At 44.4% G+C, this 25,743-nt stretch overlaps 1 protein-coding gene across 1 annotated transcript in view; it reads left to right on the forward strand.

The window, feature by feature from the left end:
- FOXO1 (forkhead box O1) overlaps positions 1 to 24,591 on the forward strand; it is a 106,739-nt gene extending 82,148 nt beyond the window's left edge. Inside the window, 2 exon segments of the mRNA XM_023742223.1 lie at positions 21,226 to 22,581; positions 23,050 to 24,591. Coding sequence (XP_023597991.1) covers positions 21,226 to 22,563 — 1,338 coding nt within the window. The 3' untranslated portion in view covers positions 22,564 to 22,581; positions 23,050 to 24,591.
- Positions 24,592 to 25,743: the final 1,152 nt, after the last annotated feature.

Below are 25,743 nucleotides of genomic sequence, written 5' to 3' on the forward strand. Positions count from 1 at the left end.
GGGCTTTCCGAGGTACCTAGGACAGGTGTTCTGTTGTTTCCGCAGCAGGGCCCAGGGTGCACCGGCGCTTTCCGAGGTACCTAGGACAGGTGTTCTCTTGTTTCCGCAGCAGGGCCCAGGGCGCACCGGCGCTTTCCGAGGTGCCTAGGACAGGTGTTCTTTGGTCGGGAGCTTGGGCAGCTCCATGGCTTCCAGTTACAGCCTCACGTCTGCCTGGGCATAATAATAAAATCTCCCAAATGCATGGAACTTTGTACTTACCCAAAGCACTCGTATGTATCATTTAATTAGACCCTGACAACAAATCTGTGAGGCAGTTAGGACAGGCATTATTTCCCCCATTTTGATAGATAGGAAGGCTGAGACATAGAGGATATAAAACTTGTCCAGAGTTAAGCATACAAGGATTACACGTTGCCGTCGAGTTGATTCCGATTCATGGCAACCCCACGTGTATCAGAGTAAAACTGCTCCATAGGGTTTTCAGCGGCTGTGACCTTTCGGAAGATCGACAGGCCTTTCTTTCATGGTGTCACGAATAGAGCCAGACCTAGGCAGGCAGGTTTTCAGTAGACCAGCGTTTTCCAGGATGTGTGCCGTTAAACATTGGCTCCACTGTGTACTGTGTAAAAAATCGTGGTCAGAGAAATGAGGGGGGTGCACGTAACCCTACTCACGAAGCAATAAAAAAACACAAAGTTAATGAAGGAGTTCTTTTGTGTTATTTTGTGTATTAAAGTGAAGTTAGTGTATTAAAGGTTCTGAAAAAACCTGCAGTTAGAAATCCTGTTGAAATCTCTGTGGCCAGAGTGTCCCAAATGCATATTCATCAGTGAACATTTTCCATTCTAGAGGAGCCATCACACAGAACACGTGGAAAATGCTTTGCCAGGTGATAGCATGCTGCTTGAGGAAGGCTCCGGTCCCGTTTGTCCTGGAATTACTTTGTCCGGAGGTGCTACTGGACACCTCAGTGGTTAGAGGGATGCCTGATCTTCAGGGGACCTGGGGATCCAATAACAGGGACAGTGAGTGGTTGGAGATGCTTTTGGAATAAAGATTCTTCTGGGGTTGGGTGGAGCGAGAGGCTGGCCACAATGGCAGGAGCGCATCGACCTGACCTGGTGAACTTTATATGGAGTAGGATTTTAACCAGAATGCACGAAAGTTGTCAAGACTCTACAGGATGAGCCCCGTAGGACCAGTCATCAGCTGTGTTAGGTGTAGACTGTTAACTGTGGCCTGAGTGACAGCTGTGCTACTTTTCAAGGATGGACTTTAAGGAATTTGGGTCCAGAACAGCATGCTGTGCTGCATGGTGGTGTCCCATCTGACAGGGCAGGTTCCCTGAACGAGGCTGTCTGCATCAGCCTCCTCTTTCAGTACTCTTTAATATTCAGCTTTGCTCTCATCTGTTGCTCTTACTAGATTGGCTGATGGTGGGTGTGAGGGTCTGAGGGTGGTGGTGAAGGCTCAGGTGGCAGATTCCACATCTGTCTCACTAATCAGCCCTCCTACTTCCTTTTAGCAGGAACCAAACTTCTTAACAGAAACTCTTTATTTTGAAGTGCATTGTTCCTGCCAGGCAGGAATGATAGATCATTTTGCATTGAAATCTCAAACCAAGGAAACAAGTCCACCTTCTTAGAACTGATCTTGAATATCACACCTGATGTTTTTTCTTTTCTTTTTCTTTCTCTCTCTCTCAGTCTTTCTGTGTCTCTCTCAGTATTTTTGTGGGAGAATCAGAGTATCGCAGTAGGAGGAATGGCTGGGAGAAGGTGCTGTGAAGTAGATGGTCTGAAGTTGGGTGTATCTCTCAGCAGCTGTTCCTTAGCTGTTTTCCATACAGTGATTGCAGAGTATCAGACCATGTGACTTAAGTTTTACAGTGCATTTGAACTCCTTGCTAATGATTCTTGGTTTGCTAGTAACTTTGTGACTTTTAAAACTGGTTGTAAGTTGCAGGTCACTAACTTGTTTTGCAGCAGAAAGGAAAGGAGGTGGATGGAGGCCCGGGCACTGACAGCCTGAGAAGAGGTGAATAGGACCTGCAGGGAAGGAGTTACACCCACGCTCATGTGTCTTAATCGAGTTCTGATGCCGTGACAAACCCTTTAGGCCAGCGCTAGTGACGCAAATGGTTTGCGCTTGACTACTAACCAAAAGATTGACAGTTTGAACCCACCCAGCGGTGCCATAGAAGAAAGGTCTGGCGATATGCTTCTGTGAAGATTACAGCCAAGAAAACTATGGAGCACTTCTATTCTGTAACACATAGGGTTGCCGTGAGATGGAACTGACTCGACAGCAATGGATTTTGTTTGGTTCTGGTTAATAAACCCTTTAGAAGTCCCTGGGTAGTGCAAATGGTTGCGTCACTTGGCTGCTAACTAAAAGGTTGGAGGTTCGAGTCTACCCAGAGGCACCTTGGAAGAAAGGCCTGTCAATCTACTTGTGAAAAATCAGCCACAGAAAACTATGGCACACAGTCTGCTCTGACACACATGGGATCAGCATGCATCAGAACCAACTCAACGTCAGTTGGTTTAATAAACCCTTTAAAAAAGTAAATTTCTAAGATTTGGACCTCTTTCCCTATAGTATGTGGGTGTATGAGTTATATGTATGGATGCCTTTCACAATGGTGGTGGTTGTGTGTGTTGGGGAGGATGTTGTGTGTGGTTTTATGTGAGACCCAAATGCCAACTGAGTTTACCCTTCCTCCACTGCAGTTCAGCCATGGTTCAGCCTTGACCCTGCATCTTATATGCACCTACCAAGGTATTGACTGACTCGTGAGTAATTTGTTACAGCTTTATCCTTGTTTATGCTTAAGCCCATGGCTACATCGTGGGCATTATTTCCTTTAATTTCCTTTAGCTGTTCAAAACAACGTGAAAGATGTTGTGGTCAAGCCTAGACAATGACCTCAAGAAACAAAAATAAACCTTTCAAAACTAAGAACTGAGCCTGTATGCCAAATGTTGTGAGCGATAGATGAAATGTATGAAAACACACTAAACTTCACGAAGGGAGACTTTTAACATTTGTTTTCAAAATACACGGCCCCTGCCCCATATCCTGCCCTCCCTGACAATGAAAGTCAGAGACTATGCCAGGAGTTTAAAAACAACCAGTATCATTTAAATCACAAGACGGAAGCCAAACAGCAGCCTTAGTAGAAAGCCCTTCGTTTTCAGAGAGAGAGGTGTGCATCTTTCTTGTTAGGTAGTAAGGAAATCAAGGCTACCTTCTGGGGTGGGGAAAAATCATACCAAAAAGACAGCACTTCCCTGAGATCCATTTGCTTATCCAGAGAGACTCACGTGTGCACGCAAAATTTAAATTTTTGGATAGCCAGACTGTCTGTTGTCCGAGCAGGGCAGAACTCTGCTGCTCTTACCGGACCGGGTGGGGGATGGCTCGGTACTCCTGTGGGTTCCTCATGGTCACTTTCTCCTGATCGTTCAGCTGCTCTCTTGTGCATTGCATGTAGGATAAAATACAAATTTCTAACTTGTTGTTTAAGCCCAGCACTCCTCCCCAAGCTGCCTTACCTCCTTCTCTTTCTAGTTCTAAACGCAAGTGCAGCCAGGTTACCTCTTCCCAGACGTGCCTTGCTAGTGCTTTTCTAAAAAATTTCCTAACAAATAGTAATAACAGTAGATAATGTTAATTGGGTACTTCGTACACACTGAGCATTTAGTACAACAATTCAGTAAGGTAAGTAGTGGTAGTATTTCTTCTTACAGATGAGGAAACCAAGCCCCAGAGATTGTCAGTTACTTACCCAAGATCACTCAGGCAGTGCAGGGTGGTGAATCCAGATATCTGTCTTGTTCTAGAGCACATGTTCTTAACCCTCACACAGTATGCCTGTGAACCTTGATCATATTCCACCCTCACATCAAAAATTCCTTTCCTCTTTTCTCCAGTAGTTGAAATTCTGCCTTTCCACCATGCCTGAACTCCAGTTCAGGGTCGTTCCTTCCTTGCTTTGAGCATTGCCACCTCACACTGCCGTGCCATCAGCCTTCCATATGTATCTGTAGTTCATCGTCAGCATCGGGTTGTAGACCCTTGGAGGCAGGAAGGAGATTTATGCTTTTTTGTTGTTTCCATAGTAACTCGGATATAGTAGGGGCTCAGTAAATACTTGTTACATGAGGGTTACATGGATTGCTTTGGATGTGGCCAAATAAGAGACCCTAACTTATGCCATTGAAGTATGAATAGAAATACAGTAATTTCTGAAATTGTCAGTGGTTAGTTTACAGTAAACCCACTTCAGCTGGACTTTGCTCAGTTTCTTGATTAATTTTGAAAAGATTTTTCAGTGATAAAAATGAAGATAAAAGTTTATCTTCTCTGTGTATTTCCAGTAAAAATTACCAACTCAAGGTCTGTGCAGCCCTTCCTCCTTGGCCCCTTTGCCCTCCAAACCCATACGCCGACAAAAGCAGAACAAAGCTCTGATGCTGGCTTCAGCCAGGACTGGGCATATCCGTTCCAGCCCTCGTTCTCGCATGGTCCTTTTTGAACAAAGTCAGGTGTATATATAATTAAAAGAGCAAGCAAACAACTAAATAATTCACCGTACAAAGCCCTTTTAAAGAAACTATGTTTTGATCTAAAATTGTGTGTTTATTCTTGGCTTAATTTAGAGCCGCTTTGAGTACTAGAGAGGTTATCCAAGACATTGCTGTCTGTCTTCAGGAATTACTTGATGGAAATGTAAGCTGCATTTTAAAATGATCGAACTGTAAAACGTTGCATATTTTGAGGTAGGGGCACACTGAACAATGATTGCTTTAAACTTCGTTCAGCCACTAAGAAAGATAAGTTATAAAGCCAATTCTAAGCCACCATTTATTAATTACAGCATTAACTAGGTTTTCAGAATGTGACTAAATTGTTTTTCTCAGTAACAGAAAATACAGTAAATAAAATGAAATTGTAAATTGAAATACCAAAGAAACTACATATTGGTTCAAATAAAAGTGAGCTGCTTTGAGAGGAGGAGTTGAAATGCTGAAGTGGTCTATTAGACTGATCCTATTCATCTCTCAGCAGTTTAAGTATCTGTGACAGTGGAACCAACAGTTTCTTCCAGAAAACTTAGCCTTTTATTCTAGAATATTCATGAACTTCTAGAGGAATTCTCTTACTGGGCTTGAAATTATTAGGGTGAAAACATATTTTACATTTGTAACATGTTTGTGTTTTTCCCAAGCATTTTCTCATTTCGCCTTCACGGTGAACCTTTGAGTTTTGTGGCCTGGAGGCATCAGGACATCACATTACTTGCCCAAATTCACATGAGGAGTTAACGACATAACTTGGGCAGGATCACACAAGCCCTGACTTCTGCTACCGTTACTGCTGACCCATATTGGCAAATTATAATTTTAAGAAAAACAAAGACAAAAGGACCCCTGTGGGCACCAGTATATACATTGCGGTGGAAACTAGCCAGGGTCCAGAGTATACTTGAATGGAGTAACTTGGAAAAGATAACAGAACATTTATGCTGCTTGCAAGATTCCAGGCACAATGGTTGCTATTCACAGTTCCCTTTTGGAAGAAATTCAGAATGATAACACTGAAAACAGTGAATACTTAAAGTTCCAAAGAGGAGCTTAAGGTGTGTCATCACTAAATATTGGCTGGTATGAAAAGTTCCAGTTGTCCATAGATTTGAATCATCTGAAGAAATGGCTCGTTTGATCATTCATTCTTCCTTTGCTAGTTTCCCTCCAAGTGTTTAAGATGGAGCTAACTGTACAGCATTCTCTGTTTTCTCAACAAAACAGCAAATACATATTATATGTAGCTAGTGCATTTTGAAAGACCAACACCTTCCTAAAAATGATACTCATAACTGCCAAAGGCAGCTGTGGAGTTTTTGTGTTTGGAGATTTATAAAGATAGTCTTGTACTCTTAATTCACGTCTGTCTTACTGCATCCAAGCAACAACATCGTTCATATTTCCAAAGAAGATGTGGTTCAAACTGCAGCACTAGGGTAAAAATGTTTAATACCAGGAAGACTTTCCAGATGGTAAGGTTTGCTAAGCCCTTTGTCCTATCTTTTCTTCTCTCTCCCCTCTGGAGGGTGGACTAGCCCAGCCCTGGGACTGAGCTCAAAATGATTGAACGCAAAATAGTTCATAGTAGGATGTCCCCAACCCGCCCAAAACCAAACACACTGCCATCGAGTCGATTCTGACTCATAGCAACCCTATAGGACAGAGTAGAACTGCCCCGTAGGGTTTCCAAGGAGCAGGTAATGAATTCGAACTGCCAGTCTTTTGGTTAGCAGCTGAACACTTAACCACTGCACCACCAGTTCCCAGGACATCCACATCTGATTGTAGGGCAGACTCAAACTTGGAGCCTTCCAGCATCCCCTGAGGCCAGGAACCAGCTTGGGGCAAGCCCATTCCGCCTGGGCTGGCCTCAGTCTTGACCTGCTGCCTGATTTTGGCTGAGAGACTTTGTGGACGTCATTCACTTAAATGTGCTTATTTCTGGTGGAATATCAGTGACTAAGCAGGGGTTGCTATGAGTCAGAATCGACTCGATGGCAGTGGGTTTGGTTTGGTTTTGGTAAGCAAAGATGAGCGGGCTGCTTCTCAGCTTCTTTTTCTGTTCAGTTGATGCTGAGTTTTCGAACGTCAAAGAAAATGCTGCTCACAGCATGGGTGTTGCTTATATTGGGAGGAAACTTGGTCTTACAGTTATCAGGAGAGCCGCATGCACAAGTGTTCCTTGAGAAGTTAAGAGCAGGCCTCATGCTAGGTACCAAGGGACTGTGCTGATGGGGACGTGTAGTTTTATGGTGGTCACATTGATTGTGGTGGGCTGTCTTAGGCTGGGTTCTCTAGAGAAGCAAAAGCAGTGAAGCATATATATATATATACACACATGTATATGTGTATATATATATGTATGTAGAGAGAGAAGGAGAGAGATTGAGATTGAGATTTATCTCAATGAAATGGTTCACATGGTTGCAAACGCTAGAAGGTCCCAAGTCTGTGGGGCAGTTGTCAGGCGGGAGGCTTCTCTTGACTCAAGTAACTGCAGTGGCTGATGAACCCAAGATCCACAGGTCAGATGGCAGGCTGCTGGCTCACGGCTGTGAAGGCTGATGAATCCAAGATCGTTAGTTAAGATGGCAGGCTGCTGACTCAAGTCTCAAGAACTGGAGGTCAGATGCCGATGAGCCGAATGCAGGACCCAGAGCAGAGCAAAAGCAAGCGAGCTTTGCCAGAAAGTCCAGTATATTGGATGTAATCCAGACTTCAGAGGAAACTGATTGGCTGTTCATAGCAGATCTCATCATGGGGGTGATTACATCATTATACAACTGCCAGACTACATCATAACTGCCAAACCACCGAGAATCGTGGCCCAGCCAGGTTGACACACAACCTTAATAAGGATCACATGGGCCTTGAGGTCCATGGAATTTGTAGAAAGCAGCATTTCTGACAGATTTGTTTGGAGTTCTTTTGGAAATCTTTGAAGTGGCCTGGGCTTCTGGTGGTGTGGAAGGAACAGCAATTTGTATGGTTGTCGTGGGTCCTTCAGGTTTGTTTGGAGGGAAGGTGTGGAGAGCAGGCCTATTGCACAGTATACAGATTGTCTGTTCCCTGATACAGATTGCTGATGTGTATGGGAAGCGTGGGAACAACCCTGGGTGGGGCCATTTCTCCCATGGTGGGGGAAATTTTACTTTAACATAGTCCTGGACCTGGTTTTGCTGGTATTGGGTCACCAAATGAGTTTTTTTTAATGTTACTGATTTTGTTTTTATGAGAATATACACAGCAAAACACACCATTTGAACAGTTTCTGTACATACAGTTCAGTGACATTGATTACATTCGAGTTGTGCAACCATTCTTACCCTCCTTTTCTGAGTTGTTCCTCACCCATTAACATAAACTCACTGCCCCCTAAGGTTCCTATCTAACCTTTCAGGTCGCTGTTATCAGTTTGATCCCATATAGATAGTTCTTAAAAGAGCATAATGCTCAGGGCAGACATTCTTTACTAGCTAAGCTAAACTACTGTTTGGTTTTAAGAAGACTTTAGGGGATATTTTTGGTTTAAGGTTTAAAGATTATGTCAGGGCAATAGTTTCAGGGGTTTATCTAGCCTCCACGGCTCCAGAAAGCCTGGAGTCCATGAAAATTTGAAATTCTTTCTGCGTTTTCTCCGTTTTGATCAGGATTCTTCTATAGAATCTTCTGTCAAAATGTTCAGTCTTCTGTCAAAATGTTCAGTCATGGTAGCTGGGCACCATCTAGTTCTCTTAGTCTCATGGCAAAGGCGGCAGTTAGCCACACCATCAAATAAATTTTTTTTTATGTTTATTGTTGTAGTTTAGTGAAAGTTTATATTTCAAGTTAGTCTCTTACGCAAAAATTTATACGTACATTATTACGTGATCCTAACTGCTCTGCCTATACTGTGACGGCACACTCCTCCTTTCCACCCATTTCCCATGTCCATTCAACCAGCTCCTAACCCTCTCTTCAAATGAATTTTGATAAGAACTTGTCCGAAGTCAAATAGTTAAGAATTTTTTGTAAGATAGTGCCTAAAACAATGTATGCTCAAAATAAAAAAATAAAAAACCCAAACCTGTTGCCATCAAGTGGATTCTGACTTGTAGTGACCCTACAGGACAGAGTAGAACTGCCCCGTAAGGTTTCCAAGGAGCGGCTGGTGGATTCGAACTGCTGACCTTTTGGTTAGCACCCATAGCTCCTAACCACTGTGCAGCCAGGGTTCCCAGTGTATACTCAGCAAGTCATTATTGCATTAGCCAGAATAATGGACAAGCTGGTTTCAAGATTCTGTATATCCAGGATAACTCTCCATTGCAAGTAAAGAATAATTTAATGCTATATTTTATTGCAATTTGCTGCACTTTTTATAATTTAGATTATCATATATAGGTTTATAATTAGAAAAAAGACATGAATCTGTTAATTTAATACTACTTATTAAGGGTAAACCAAAAATAAAACCAAACCCATTGCAGTCGAGTTGATTCTGACTCATAGCGACCCAATAAGATAGAGTAGAATTGCCCTACTAGGTTTCCAAGGAGCGGCTGGTAGATTCGAAATGCTGACCTTTTGGTTAGTAGCTGAGCTGTTAACCACTGTGCCACAAGGGCTGTTTATTGTCTGGAAAACCTAAGGGGGAATTAGGGTAGCACTTATTAATAAATAGATTATTTATTTAATTGATTAATTCCCCCTTAGATTTTCTACACAATAAATACATTTACAATTTAAAAAAACCTATAAGCAGTACATACTGTGTGTGGGATATTATCCTAGAGATTTTATCTGTTCAGTTTACAGTGTTCTTATCTTGGCACTGAATTTATTTCCATGAAGTTTTTTGTTGGGTTTTCTAAACAGTTTGCGCACACACCTTGAATAAATGTTCACCTAACATGAACAGGTTTAACAGGCTCATCACTAACTCTGACATAGTACTTTAAAATTCACTTCAGTCCTCCAGTAATTTTAGAAAACTTTAAAATTGATCAGACTATTGATAAGTTATGCTTTTTTTTTTTCCCTCAAATTTAAGTTCCTCATCCTAATTGTGCTTTGTTTTTGGTGTTGATTTTGTTTTATTTTATCCTTCTGGAAATTAAAGAGATAAGGTAGTTAACTGCATTGCATTGCTGTGCATTTATAGAGCCATTGCAGATTAGAAAAATGGCATGGCCTGTAGAATAGACCAAGGATGTTCATTAGGAAACAGCAGAAGCACTTCAGCAACAAATGAGTTTCCTCTTAATACTCTGCTGTAGTGGGGTCCTAAGTGTCTGAAACGGTCGTTAGGCAAGAATAGAAAAAAAGAGTCTATTTTCTGGGCAGTTAATTAAATTGAAGTTTCAGAAAAGATAGGGTCCTTTTGGTCACCAGTTGGGCAGGGTGCAGGCGTTGTGGTTGTCTGCTGTGGACTAGGCAGTGCTTGGGGAGGAGGTGGTGAAGTGGGTTAGAGGGTCAGCAGGGGCCTAAGCGCTGCGCTGAAACTAAATCGGTCCCCTGAGAAACAAGCTCCACTCTGGAGTCCTCTGTAGCCCATGGATCCCTTTAAAGAAACAAGGCATTTACAAGAATTTTAACTCCATCAAATTTAGTCTCTGTAATCCACCCCTGGGACCTTATTAGCCGGGGCTGATAGTGCTCCTTTGAGAGTTGGCTTGTGTGGTGATAGAGACCCAGATAGATGCCAGCGTCAGGTTGTTCTGGTTTTTCTGACTTCTCTTAAACAGGAGCCCACATGAGCAATTTATATGGAGGGTCTAGAAGGAAAATGATCTGGAACAGAAGAGAAGATGTTTGCATCCTAGGTGATGGAACATCTCGTTCCAGCTTAGCTTGGATTGTTTTGGGTTTTATCTTTTGGGTTCTTAGTTTCAGACAGTACACGGGGGCACGTGATGTTGGATGGTATCAAAAGACTTCCATTGCCACATCCCTAAAATTGAGAGTTTTGCCCTTCCTTTCCCAAAAGCTGTAGCTTCCTTTGATACAGGACATAGGTAAACTTTACCGTAAAGGGGAAGCATTATGTTTCTTTTTAATTACTAGCTTCTGAGAAGCAAAAACTTGGTGTAGTTTGCTATCATTTAAATACATTTTCTGCTCTATTCCTGAGGTTGTTTTATTTTGTTTTGCTTTTAATCCTAAATGTATGAGCTGGAATGTTACTCTGAAATATTCAGGCTTTTGACTAATCCGAGATCTTTTAAAGATCAAGCAGAGCACGGAGCATGGTCTGTTTTCCGTTGCAAGCTTTCCTCCTCCCCCTTGCTTCTGGGCTGCTGGTGCCTCCACCTTCCCACCTTGTTTCTGACAATCAGAGTCCCGTTGTGTCAGAGGTGTGTGGACCCACCTCCGGACATTGTCCTGCAGTCTGCTCTTGAACCCTACTCCTGTCATACTCCTACCCCTGCCCTTGGACACGCTTTTAGGGTTTGCTTTCCATAAGCTACGTGTTTGTGGGTGACTGGTGTTTGAGAAGAGATGGGAAAGAGCATACTTGTAATAACTGCTCTTCTGGATATACATGATCATCAGACTGGTGTATCTCCCTCTCCTTTAACAACCTTGTGGACACACATGTGTTCTGATATGGGTCACCAACAAAAAAAGGCCAGCAGAACAGCCAGTTCAATGCTCATTTTAAATTAAAATCTCCTTAAGGGGAGAAAATAGACTTTTTCTGTAAATGAAGGATGGCAGCTCAGTTGTGAGGACATGGAAACAAGGCTGGCCTGCTGTTCAACAGGAAGTTTGTGATGAATGGGTTTTAATCAAGTTGTAACCATTCACGATGGTTTACAAATTGCTGTTTATGTATTCCTTTACTTCCTATAACAAAATTGCCAGCATTGATTGCCTCATATTTGTGCCAGGTGATGTGTACACTCTGCCACCCAGTCCCTAACAGTCCTATGTGGCACTCATTAGTGTTTTACACATATGAAAATGGAGACTTAGTGAGGTCTGGTAACTTATTCAGAGGCATCTAGCAGGAAGTCTGACTCCAGAGTTGGCACTTGGGGTTCCCCCTCAGTACGCTCCTCCCAAATGCATGAAGTTTTGGATGACACCTATGAATTCTTACACTTGACTTTTTGGTACTGTTTTACATGAGTGTATAATCTCCCACAGTCTTTTTTTGGTAGAAGCTGCTTTAATGTAGTCAGATTTTCCTTCCTTTGGAATGCTTTGAGTCAGAGAGAAAGCTGTTAGAGCTAAATGTGTATATAGCGGTTTGAAAATCTATAGCTAAGGCATTGGCTTGGTTGGGGAGAAGGCTGTTGCATGTTCTCGATACTTGTTTTCTGTTTCTTCTAAGTCTGAAGCCCCATATGGTTCTTCTTTTTTTTTTATTTTTAATGAACACCCATCATCTTTCCATCTGCATTTTAATTTCTCTGAACTCTATTTTTCCTACCATAAAACAAGGGTGGTAGGCCAGATGACCTTTGCAATGCCTTCCAGCTTGCAAGTTTTATGAGGCTGTGCATCCTCTGTCCACAGCCCTGGGATTACTGGAGAAGTACTAAGTCCTCAGTGCAAAACTGGGGGTTAGAGTGGCCTTCGGGATCATTGCTGTTGGGCAAGAAGGAACGGGTTCTGGGAAATGAAATCAGCCTTATGGAAGAAGAGTTTAATGCCTGGGCCTTAGGGTTAAAGGATGTAGGTTAGCTATTCACAGCAGATCTTCAACTGCAGTGCCTTTCCAGTTGGATTTATGTGGCTGTATATTGATAACAGACGCCTGTTGACATCACTTGTGGAAGGAATGATTAGCAAAAAATCACGTTTTCCTTCTGTTTGCTACCAAAACGGGTTGTTTTTAAAAAGTTGTTGCTTTTTAGCAACTCTGGTAAGAACTCTGTTGAATAGAGATGATTCTTGCTTTCTCTTTAGTTTGTTTTCACTTGTGGAAGTACAGGAAGAGACAGTGTAAAAGAGAGGAAGCAGGAGGAGGAAATAAAGGCCATGTTGGGAGACTGTGTAACAATTGAACGTGTTGAGAAAGCTCACAGGAATTAGATAAATGCTTTTGAAAAATTCTAGTTTATCTAACATTTTGAAAGAATTTCTAGAATTTTAGAACAACGAGCCCATTTAGTTGCATGTTCCAGTCTTAGTTGGAAGTTCTTTTTCTGTGACTTGGAGACTGTTGCCCTCCCCCTCCCACAGAGCGGTGGATTCTTTTAGGCAGCTGGGGTTCTTGGGGGTCCTTTCCGTTTGCCTGATGAGTCCCCAAAGCCTCTTTCCCCAGGCTTTCCCTGGGGCATTGCTCACACTTCAGCAGCTATGGTTTCCTGCTGCTGAGAGTAACCCATGGGAAGAAGAGCAAATCGTATTTTGTAAAATTCGTCACCTGGTAAGGCAGAAAATGAATTTTTGTAAAGTAGTAAACAGAGTGATCTCCACTCCCTCAAGATGCACACACGTAGCCTCAGTCTTAAAAGCAGTTCCATACTTGCGTACAGCGGGGAGGTGGCGTCCTGAGCCAGCGGCAGTGCTGCAGGAAGTCACATGAGCCTGGGCCGAGCCCCAGCTGGACAAGTCGGTTTCTGAGCCTCAGTCTCTCCGTGGGGCCAGTTTCTAAAATGGAGCCAGTAATGGCTGCCGTATGGGGCTGTTTCTGTGATTGAATGAGAATGTATTACCATGTAGTTTGTAAACTGTAAAGTAAAATACAAGATACAAGCTGTGAAGGCCAGCATTTCATGAGCTGGATGTATTCAGCCGAACTTGCTTCTTTTTGTTTATGTTGTTAAACACAATGACCAGAGTAATCTTAGAACTGCCACATAGTGAGAGGTGGAATGAGGCCGTGATGGAAGACCTCTGGCTGACAGCTGGTGACCTCCATACATGCCAGATGGGTCAGAGCTGGCAGCACAGGTCAGCAGGTAGGATTCAAGTGGGTGAGGGTCCGGGGAGGCCCAGGGTAAAGAGAAGTGGCCAGGAAGGAGGCTAGGCTCAGTACTTAGGAGCCCAGGGCAGGGCAGGCACGGAGAGCTGCCACCCACTTCTCCAACCCAGAAGAGTTTTCTCGACTTGACTCAAGGATGAGTTCTGTTCCTTTTGTCTTCTTTGTTGGGGGCATCCAGGCTTCTAGAAGTCTGTTGTAATAGACTCTTGTTGCTATGTGCTGTCAAGTTGATTCCAACTCATAGTGACCCTACAGGACAGAATAGAACTGCCCCATAGGGCTTCCAAGGCTGTAATCTTTATGAGAGCAGATCGCCAGGTCTTTTCTCCTACGGAGCCACCGGTGAGTTTGAACTGCTGACCTTTCAGTTGGTATCTGAGCACTTAACCATTGTGCCACCAGGGCTCCTTTTTGTAATAGACTCATGATCTCTGAACATTTTTTTTTATCAGATGCCCTTTTTGGTATAAAATTTATTCATTTCTGTGCTGCATGTGAGTACATTATGTAACACCTTTGCAAATATAAATTTAGAAGAATGAGATGAAAAATGAGAAAGTAACTAAAAGCTGTAATGATTCCTCTCTGTACTTCAGGGTTCTTGCCCTCACTGCTCACATTGGGTTAGAAGCACCCTGAGATAAAAACCAAAAACCTATTGCTGTCAAGTTGATTCTGACTCATAGTGACCCTATAGGACAGAGTAGAACTGCCCCAAGAAGCAGCTGGTGGATTCGAGCTGCCGACCCTTTGGTTAGCATTTGTAGCTCTTAACTACTGTGCTACCAGGGCTCCAGTGCCCTGAGATAGGAAATGTAAAATTCTGCTCCACTCCTGTTCTGGTGCCTCTCCAAGGGTCTCTGGGGACCAGCCTCAGAACCTGGCTTCTTCCGTCCACACAGGTGGAGGCTGGTGGGACCGCAGAGCGCAGTCTAGGTCATGGCCTTGCTAAGGCCGCCTTGCTCTGACACTGGCTGCCTGCTTCTGCTGAGCACGGAGAGCCCTCGGCAGTGCGTTGTGCTGACAGGCAAGGACAGGTGAGGCGCAGCATCAACTCTGAGATGACTCAAGGATTTAATGGGACGACAGGCCAGCACGTTGACAGAGTGAGTTCAGTACTTCTGAAGTCCGTCCACAGCATTCCATGACAGTACCTAGTTCGTAGAGAAAATGTCTTAACTCCTCCCCCTCAAACCAGACGATTTTTCCAGTAATTGACATGTAAAAGCCTTATGTTAGTAGGAACAGTGCAAGGTGTGGTTATAAAAAAGTGAGACTAATTTTTATAGTATACATTTCTAAAACACAGATATGTATTTTAGTGATACTGTTATTCTGATAAAAGTAACAACATCAGCTCATATTAATTGAGGTAAGTGTGTTACATATGTTACCTCATTTAATCTTTTCTATAACCCTGTGGATATAGGCACTTCTGACTCACTCATCAGATACTGGAGTGCCTGCTAGGCATGGGGACATGAGAACACGGCCTACAGGAAGACTGACAAGGTTCCTGTCCTCACTGCCCACAGTGCAGTGGGGCCAGGCAAGCCCCGAGACAGCAGACAGAGTCATAAACTGGAGTGAGTCAACACGGAGCACTGTATTAGAAAGGTGCAGGATGGGAGGAGGTTATCAGGGGATGTTTCCGGAAGGTAGGGACAGTGAAGCCAAGACAGAGCTGTGGAGGGTGGTGGCCTCTGGAGGCCACAGGCCTGGATGCTCCTGACAGTCCTGTGCGCGTCGGTTTCTGTCTGGCTCAGTGCTCATTACATGTGCTTGTTCTCTCCCCACGTACATCATCAGACTCCTAGTGGTGGGCTCCGTGTCTCATTTCCTTCTCTGTCCTTCACTGCATCTAGCACAAAACAGATCCCAGTAAATGTCAGTTGAGGGCCGTGGTGGTTCAGTGGTAGAATCCTTGCCTTCCACACGGGAGGCTTGGGTTTGATTCCCAGCCAGTGTACCACGTGTGCAGCCACCACCCGTCTGTCAGTGGAGGTTTGTGTGTTGCCATGATGCCAAACAGTTTTTGGTGCAGCTTCCAGACTATGGTGAACTAGGAGGAAAGACCTGGCAATCTACTTCTGAAAATCAGCCAATTAAAATCCTGTAGATCACAAAGGTCCAGTCTGCAACCGATAATAGGGATGGCATGGGACCAGGCAGCATTTTGTTCAGTATGTGCATGGGATCATCATGAGTCGGGGCCAACTGGACAGCAGCTAACAACAAGAACAAATGTCCATTGGCATGAATTAATACGTGAATAGATGGAGAAAAGGTGTGTGAGACATTCTGTCTTCTCTGTAATATTTTTGAGATTCATTCAACACATGTTTCTTTAATGTATTTTGCTTTCAGAACATCTATTAGGGGCTTTGGGATTGCAAAATGAAAACAAGCTCTAGCCTCCTGTTCTTAAGGAGCTCAGACTCCAGTCTGTAGAGAGCGTAGACCACAATACCGCAGTTATAAATAGCCGGCAGTGCAGGTTGTCCAGGCCCTGAGCACAGAGGCCCCACCTGAGAGGGTCTCCCTGCTGCCCCCACTCCTGCACGAGCTCCTCACTGTCCATGGGGTCACCAGGCCAGGCTTCCCAAGGAGCGAGCCACACTGCCCGTGGTCCAGGCTTCCCGAGGAATGATCCGCTCTGCCCGGGGACCAGGCTTACCGAGTAGAGAGCTGCACTACTCCAGCGCCAGGCCTGCGGAGGGCGAGGGAGGGCCGGGAGCAGGTCAGAGAGGAATGCATGCCGAGGCGGGGAGTGGGCCTGGGAAGCACGCTCCGCGGTAGCAGAAAGGCCAGCCGCAGAGATAGCAAGCTGCTGGCCAGGAAACCTGCTGACGTGCCCTTTTCTCTAATGGCGTCATGCAGAAACTCAGGGTTTGGATAAGCGATTTCCAGCCCTCTGCCCTCACACCCTGCCTCTTGCCTCATGTAACGTTTGGTCACAGTTTAAGAAAGGAGTGTCCCAGAGCCGACGCGCATGTGGCCCTGCCGCAGAGTTCCACGGGTGAAGCTGTCCTTTCATCGAGCCCCGTCTGCGTCTGGCAGAGATTTGTAGACACAACATCATTAACAGCAGCACATGTTTTTACAAGATTTACCTCTGCAGCACTCCCCGCCCCCACCCCAGGCTGGAAATCATAGCTTCTTTAATGTCCTGCTGGCTGTGTGAAAAACAGGAATTTATGTAACCAGCCCTGCACAGCAAACCTTTTCCTGTTCGGAAAAAAATATTTTAATTGCTGGCAAGGTTAGGAGACAGCTCTGTTACTCAAAGAGCGACCTGAAATGTCCCCTCACAGAAGTATGTAGTGTAATGTTTTGATAAGTGAAGGATTGCTGTGGGCTTTTTTTTTTTTTAAGTCTAAGGAGTGGATGAGTGTATGTTTCACTAAGTTAGTGAACATTCTTTGGACTTTTTAAAGACTTCATCATCACATACTTTGCGGTCTAGGTAAAATATTCCCCGTCGCAGGTGCGGATGAGCTGATATCATCATCACATCTGCTGTAGAGCTGCACAAGCCCTTCCCCAGGTCAGTGCAGACACCAGGAAGCTCCTATCTAGGACGGTCTTTCTTCCCCCTCTCTCATTAACTGAGTGTAACAGGGACAGACAGGGACAGGAGTCATGCTTCCTCTCCTCCAGAGATTTCATGGTGGCTTATCTGTGTGTCCATTGTGTTCAGAGAACAAAGCTGTCGTGATGGTGCATTGTGCAAATGCCCAGACTCCCCGTGTACAGAGAGCGTTGCAGGGTCAGAGGACTAGGACTTGCCAGTGTGCCCCAGGGGCAGGCTAGCTTCCTTCAGGAGGGACTTAGGCCGTGGTTTGCTGGTGTTGGTGACAGCAGATGTAGCTGTGGCCCCGTGAGCGTGCATTGTTGTTGTTAGTTGCTGTTGAGGCAGCTCCAACTCTTGGCAACCTTACGTATAACAGAAGGAAACTTTGCCCATTGTTGTGGCTGTTAGTTAGTCCATCTCATTGTGAACATGCATATGCATTTGTAAAACCTTCCCATAGGATAGTGGGCAAACAGGAATGTAGTGGGACATTAGGGAAATGTCGTGCTCGGCCCTCGTGGCGCAGCGGTTAAGTGCTCAGCTGCTAACTGAGAGGTTGGTGGTTCAGACACACCCAGTACCTCTGTGTGACAAGGATCTGGTGGTCTCCTCCCATAAAGATTAAACCAAAACCAAAAACCAAACCCATTGCCGTCAAGTCGATTCTGACTCACAGTGACCCTACAGGACAGAGTAGAACTGCCCTGTAGGGTTTCCAAGGAGTGGCTGGTGGATTCAAACTGCTGACCTTTTGGTTAACAGCCAAGCTCTAAACCACCATGCCACCATTACAGCCTAGGAAACCCTGTGGGGCAGTTTGCACTGTCCTATAGGGTTGCTATGAGTCAGAATCAACTTGACGGCACACAACGACAGCAGCACTTAGCCTCTTTCAGGGATTCTTGCTTGGATGTAAGGCCTCTGAGTCCTCCTCGAAGCATTGTCTTCGGTTGGGAATTGATTCATAGGTGGGAAGGAAGAGGGGCCCTTGGAAGCTGCCTGCAAGCACCTTCTAGCATGGAGGCGCCTGCTCAGCGCTGTGCTTTGACCTGCTCTCACTGTGTGGACTGCAGAGGACTTGTCCCACAGCTGGGGGCCGCAGTCCTGGGGCAGAATGTAGCCCCGAGGGCCAGAGGGCGTTTGGAGATGTGGATCCTCAGCCCTGGGTGTTGGGTCTCCCTCTGACTTCTGTGTCTCCTGGCGATAGCGAGATTCTGTTTGTGTTGGAGCACTGGCCTTGTCCTGCTGTGCAGGCTCCACCCCAGCGCAGCGATTGGCCTGTAGGCATTTGTGTTGATGGCATGAGGATGTGGGTGTTGTGGCTGCATCCCTGGGTGACCGCAAATCCAGCCAGAGCCTGTGTGGTCTGGGAGAGGTGCTGGCGGTGCCCAGGGTGCTCGGTCAGCTGACCCTTGCACCCAGTGGGCAGAGGAGGGAAAGGAAGTCCAGGGGCCATGCACACAGCCTGACTCCTGAGGGAGCCTGGGCACCCAGACTCTCGCTTCTCCTTGGGAGCAGGATAAGGGCACTGAGGCAGCCGAATGAGCTGATGATGTTGAGAGTCTGTCGTGTGCCCTGTACTGTTCTAGGGAGAAAGATATAAGGCTGGGTCCCTCCTTCCTGTGAGCTCAGGATTTCCCACTTTTCGGAGTCTGTCCCAAATGCTGGAACTCTAGCCACGTGCTCAGTAAGTGAATCAAGTTGGGACTTCCTCAGCCTGTAGCCTGGCTCTCCAGCGTTTCTACTGATGCTTGAAGGACTGTCTCTGGTCCCTTCGCCCTGTGCGTGGCATTGTGGGTTTGTGTTTGTAACCTCCCTGCGCTCCTACTCACACCGCACTGACGAGGAGCTAGGGAAGTGAGGCTTGGAGTTGGAAGACCTGTGCCCCCAGTTGGGGTCTCACACCTTCTTCTCTGTGACTGCTTAAACTGCCAGGCAGTGCTGAACATTTACGGATGGCATCTCACTTAATCCTCTAACAACCTGAGAAGCGTCCGTCTCTGTTTTACGGATGAGGAAACTTAAGGCACATTGGGGCTGAGCAGCTTCCCAAGGTTATATAGCTGGTAAGTAGCACAGCCACTTAAATGCTCACAACCAGTTGATTTTTCTGTAATAGTCATGGTCTTAGGAGTGTATGTGGCAAAATGAGTCATGCAGCTGTATACAGCGGATTGAAGTCTCACGCACTCTGTATTCCTCATCAGCTCTTTCTCTTCCGGATTGTCTTTTTTTGGGGTAAAGTGTCACCTGGGATGTGGGGTCATGTAGTTAGGTGGTACACACTACTGGTTATTGGGGGGTGGGGGTGTAGGTAGGAGGGAGTTGTTCAATTTAAAGTTTTCTTTTTTCAGCAATTGAGCTTTCTAAAATAAAAAAAAATGACCGTTTTTCTTGTATTCAGCTGTGTTTGTCTAATGGGTTTTAACAGTGTGAATGAATCTAAATCTTATTAATTTGGGGGCTTTTAATTCTTTGGAATGTATTTTGCTCCGCTTCTTTCTTTTCCATAATCATGGGGGCCTAGTAATATGAAAGTTTTCACTTTGTGTAAATGGCATATATGTGATCTGAAGAGAACTCGCAGTAGTTTTAGGGGGTAGCATTGTGGGGTAAAGGACCTAGTTTTACTCTTAAGTAAAGTGGCCTTTGCCCTTGGCTCTGGAGAAAATGACCCTTGTAGTAATTGGGGTGCCTTGGTCTGGGACTTCCAGGCCATACCTGAGAATTTGTACTGACAACTGGGGGCTGGTCAGACCAGAAAAGACTCACTTGGGAGGCTGATATAAACTAGCCTTAGGAGGCATGACTCAGCCTATCGTGCAAGACTGGCTGATAAAAGCCTTGAATATGGGGCTTTAGAGAGCTTCCTGGTTGGTGAGAACATCTGTTCAGGAGGGTAGCGCATCCCTTTGGATATGGAACCTTCACATGGGGAACCCTCACAGATCATGTGTCTCTTTGTTTGTATCTTTTTGGGCTGTAATAAGTCCATAGTTGTAAGTATGGTATGTATACCCTCCGTGAATTCCGTGAGTCATTCCAATGAATTATCGAACTCAAAATGGAGTAGTAGGAGCCATCAGGTCAGAAAGCAGGGTGTTGTGTGGACTCCTGAGCTTGTTTTGTGGCTGACAGCTTGAAGGGGTAGTGAGAAAAAAGCTCCAAAGTTTTGGCCAGCAGGTCAGAAGCTTGGGGTATCGTGTAGGCTCCCCAAACTTGCAGCTTATATCTGCCTATTTGGCAGTCTGAAGGATGGCGTCTTTTTAACTTGTGAGCTCTGACCTAGCTCCAGGTGGCTTGAGTCAGAGAGAGAGTGCTGTGGAGGCAGCTGGCAGTGAGGATGGAGAAGTGGGGATGGGAAGACTTGATTAATCTTCACATTTTGTGGATTGGGTTTATGCCAATCTTTATAGCACAGGTGTGGAATCAATTTTCATGGCACTGATGTGGAGTACTATTTGAGTAGCATTATAGTTAAATACGATGTATGTGGTTTTAAAACTAGTCCCTATAATTCCCCTGTAAAATTTTCTGTAAAAAAAAAAAAATCTTAAGGTGTTTATAATAATGCTTGAGGGCAGTGGTGGCTCAGTGGTAGACTTCTCACCTTCCACGCGAGAAACCTGTGTTTGATTCCTAACCAGTGTACCTCATATGCAGCCACAATCCATCAGTAGAGCCTTGGTTGTTGCTATGTCACAGCTTCCAGACTAAGATGGACTAGGAAGAAAGGCCTGGTGATCTCCTTCCAAAATCAGCCACTGAAAACCCTATGGATCACAGCAGTCTGATCTGTAACCAATCATGGGGATGGCGTAGGACTGGGCAGCATTTCGTTCTGCTGTGCATGGGATCCCCATGAGTTGGGGGTGACTCAATTACAGCTAACAGTAACAACATAATAATGCTTGTTTAATTTCACTCTCTCATTAAGATGCAGAAGTTCTTCTTCCCGCACAGACTGGAGCTCTTTTGTTAGTGAGTTCAGAACCATTACGATGTTTCATACTGGGTGCTTGAAATCTGAACCATAAACTCTAGCATTTTATTTGTCTTCCTTGTAATACATAGCTGCATTGGATTTTACGTTTCCCTAGTGGAGAATTATTATGCTTCTAACATGATGTTTTGCTTTGCAGAACTCAATTCGTCATAATCTGTCCCTACACAGCAAGTTCATCCGTGTGCAGAATGAAGGAACTGGAAAAAGTTCTTGGTGGATGCTGAATCCAGAAGGAGGCAAGAGTGGAAAATCTCCCAGGAGAAGAGCTGCGTCCATGGACAACAACAGTAAATTTGCTAAGAGCCGAGGCCGAGCTGCCAAGAAAAAAGCATCCCTCCAGTCTGGCCAGGAGGGTGCTGGGGACAGCCCCGGCTCTCAGTTCTCCAAATGGCCCGCCAGCCCCGGCTCTCACAGCAACGATGACTTTGATAACTGGAGTACATTTCGTCCTCGAACTAGCTCAAACGCTAGCACTATTAGTGGGAGACTTTCTCCAATTATGACACAACAGGATGACCTTGGAGATGGGGACGTGCATTCTATGGTCTACCCGCCATCTGCTGCCAAGATGGCTTCCACTCTGCCCAGCCTGTCTGAGATAAGCAATCCTGAAAACATGGAAAACCTTTTGGATAATCTCAATCTCCTCCCCTCGCCGACATCATTAACTGTTTCAACCCAGTCTTCGCCCGGCACCATGATGCAGCAGACACCATGCTACTCGTTTGCACCTCCAAACACCAGTCTGAATTCACCCAGTCCAAACTACCAAAAATATACTTACGGCCAGTCCAGCATGAGCCCTTTGCCCCAGATGCCTATGCAAACACTGCAGGACAGCAAATCGAGTTATGGAGGAATGAGTCAATATAATTGTGCACCGGGACTCCTGAAAGAGTTACTTACTTCTGACTCTCCTCCCCATAATGACATCATGACACCAGTTGACCCTGGGGTGGCCCAGTCCAACAGCCGGGTCCTGGGCCAGAATGTGATGATGGGCCCTAATTCAGTCATGCCAACCTATGGCAGCCAGGTGCCTCACAACAAAATGATGACTCCCAACTCCCATACCCACCCGGGACATGCACAGCAAACGTCTGCCGTTAACGGGCGTGCCCTGCCCCATGCTGTAAGCACCATGCCTCACACCTCGGGCCTGAACCGCTTGACCCCGGGCAAGACACCCTTACAAGTGCCTCTGCCTCCCCCCATGCAGATGAATGCCCTGGGGGGCTACTCATCAGTGAGCAGTTGCCACGGCTATGGCAGGATGGGCGTTCTCCACCAGGAGAAGCTCCCCAGTGACTTGGATGGCATGTTCATCGAGCGCTTGGACTGTGACATGGAGTCCATCATCCGGAATGACCTCATGGATGGAGATACTTTGGATTTTAACTTTGACAGTGTGTTGCCCAACCAAAGTTTCCCGCACAGTGTCAAGACGACAACACATAGCTGGGTGTCAGGCTAGGAGTTAGTTAGCGAGCAGGTAAGTGCGCCCCAATATCAAAAGACCTTTTGAAAATAGAACTTGAAAGAGAGGAGCACAGTGACTTGTCTCTTCAATGGTTAGGACTTTTTTGATGTCAGCCGGCTGCCCCTTGCAGAGAGACATCTTTTATCATTCATTCTCCGCCCTTTTTGCAGCTTCTCAATTTTCCTTTTGAGCTTAAACCTAAGGAAGCTTCCTTTAATTACTTTAAAGATTTTCTTTGGACAGTGAGATGGCTGCGTATCTTTAGTAGCTCTGCAATAAATGAATGTGTTTGATACGAATCAAGTGCTGAAGTTTTTTTTTAAGTGGAATTTTCCCCGTTGAATGGTTTCAGAGCTTTTGAGAATGCGCTAGCATTTTTCCCCTCAGTGTGTCTGTCACTATAATATGTTAAGTTGAATTGATTTTTAATTTGACTGTATTTTCATTGTGTATGTATGTGTTTCTTTTTTTTTTTTCCAGACTACACTTAAAAGTACTTCAGATTGTTTGACAGCAGGAACTGAGAGAAGCAGTCCAAAGATGTCCTTCACCCCTCCTTTTTTAGTTCTCTTGATTAAAAAAAAAAAAAAAAGTGTTTCTTTTTTCCTTTCGTCAGACTTGGCAGCGAAGACACTTTTCCTGTACAGGATGTTTGCCTGATGTTTGCAGGTTATGTGCTTCTGTAGATAAGGACTATGCCATTGGAAATTTCATTACAATGAAGTGCCAAACTCACTACACCATATAACTGCAGGACAGACTTTCGAATCCTGGTGTGCTCTCACTTTTTGTATATAAGCAGTAGATGTGGAATTGTATTTGTGTGTGCTTTTGTTTTTTTTTTTTAAATACCCATTTGGTCCAAGGAAAGTTTATACTCTTTTTGTATACTGTGATGGTCTCATGTCCTTGGTAAGTTAAACTCTTATTTGTACCACCTGTGTTCTGCTGAACGGACGAATCACAAAGAACCAAGATCTCCAGTCTGCCACCTCCAGCTTGGAGTCTGTTCATGTTGCCACATACTTCATATGAAAACCAGGTAGCCTGTTATCAATCTGCTGAGTTAATGGACTTGTCAGACTCTTTTGTGGAAAAAAAAATAGATTAAATGCCAGCCTTGTACAGGTCTTTTCTATTTTTTTGTTTATTTTGTTATTTGCGAGTTTGTACAAACATTTAAATGGTTCTAATTTCCAGATGAATGATTTTTGATGTTGTTGTTGGAACTTGAAATCACTTTTGGAATAGATACTGAACTGTAATGTTTTCTTAAAACTAGGGTCTACTTTGTCACATAGTCTGCTTGTAAATTTGTGGAATCACAGGGATTTGCGGCAGCATTCATAATTTCCATTTTGTATTTCTCACTGGATTAGTTACTAATTTTATACGTGCTTAACTGGTTTGTACACTTCGGGATGCTAGTCGGTGATGTTTCTGAATAATCTTAAAACATTGTAATTAATACTGCATACTCAATACTTTTGGCCCTTTTTTGGCAGGAAAGTGATGTATAATTATGGACACTTTGGGTTCCATGTTTAGGAAAACTTAATATGTTTTTATGTGTGGATTTTAAAGTGACTTCGTCTGCTTCAATTACCATGTTAGCTGTGTGCATTGCATAATGCTGAGTATTCTCGTGTGTGCCTGCGTGCCGCGTTCTTCCCGCTATTCCTGGGAGGCCTCATAATGTTTGTGGATCAGAAGGGAGACCTACATCTCGAATAGTGCTCTTGCCCAAACCAGGGGTTTTGATAAACTTGACTTTTGGAGCTTCAGCGAAGGTTTCTCTCGTGATTCTTGATTCTCTGCTCTTATTTTGGTCTCGGTGGAGACTGGTTTTGTAGCTCTGCCTGGAAGAATTGTGTCGACACTCACATTTCATCTCTCTTTCCCTTTGTTCTGCAGGTTGTTCAGCCTCTGTGGAAGTTTTAACTGAAGGAGGAAATTTTAAAATGGGATTTGTAGAATCGTTTGTATTCATAAGTACAGATGGCTTTTATTACCATACCCAAATGGAAAAGAACTTGTTTAAAAATTGGGGCAATTAATTTGAAAACCAGCACACCAACTGTAATTTATACGTTTTGAATTTATTTTAAAAGCCTTAGCTTAAGAATTTGAGACTTTCTTTAGCCTTGAGCAACCTAAACTGTAATTCAAATCACTATGTTTTAATACTTTCCAATTACCTGTAACTGACAGACCAAGCTAACTGGCTTTGCATCCCATTTAATCCATCCATAGTTTCAAATCATGTGGAGTGCCCGAAGTCAGCACAGTGACAGAAACTGCACAACAGCGTTCTCTGCGTTCTGAGAAGCCCCTGATCTCTGTGTCCTTAGCACATGTCTCACTTGCTTTGTTTTGCATGTTAATTGCATCTCTGCTGGCTTGGTTTCTCTTACATGTTTAACAAGAACACAAGTGTTCTGATAGATTTTCTACAGTTGGCCAGCTCTGTTGTAAGCTTCCCACTGTGACTTTTATTATTTTGAAAATTGATTAAAAAGCCACCTCTAACTACCTTCATTATTGGCCACTCCAAAATAAGGCTGGTTTAGAAACCCTAGTTCCCCTACGCAGGCGCCTCTTGCGTATGTGATGGAGTTGTTGGTGCCGAAGTCGTGTGTCCTCATTTCTGTCACTGCATACTGCCACTTCCCTCCCACGTGTACCCTTCCTTCTCCGTTACGCAGTGAGCCCCAGAGCCCCCATTCACTCATTAAAGGGGCAACTACAGCATTTTAAAATCACTGTTTCAATCTTACTACTTCATAGAGTGACTTTTAAAAAGATGTTTCTTTGAGTTTGTGTAAATATCTTTTTGTTCCCCGCCAACATTTTTCTTGCTGTTGACATTCTAACTGAATCCCGGGTAGCTCTCTGTGGGATACAGTGAAGTCCCATGAAAGGCATTTTGTCTATTTTGAAAGCAAACATTATGCGGACCTCTGGTGATTTTTTTTTATGTAAGAATACTGACTTTTGGCATAATTCGCATATCAGTTATTGTAAATGATTGCTTTGTGGAACGTGCAAATGATATCACCTATGCAGCCTTGTTTGATTTATTTTCCTCTGGTTTGTACTGTTATTAAAAGCATATTGTATTATAGAACTATTCAGATATTTTAAATATAAAGGTGTATTGTTTTCGTAATATAG

Source organism: Trichechus manatus, unplaced genomic scaffold, assembly GCF_000243295.1.
Source record: "Trichechus manatus latirostris isolate Lorelei unplaced genomic scaffold, TriManLat1.0 scaffold00205, whole genome shotgun sequence".
Taxonomy (NCBI): domain Eukaryota; kingdom Metazoa; phylum Chordata; class Mammalia; order Sirenia; family Trichechidae; genus Trichechus; species Trichechus manatus.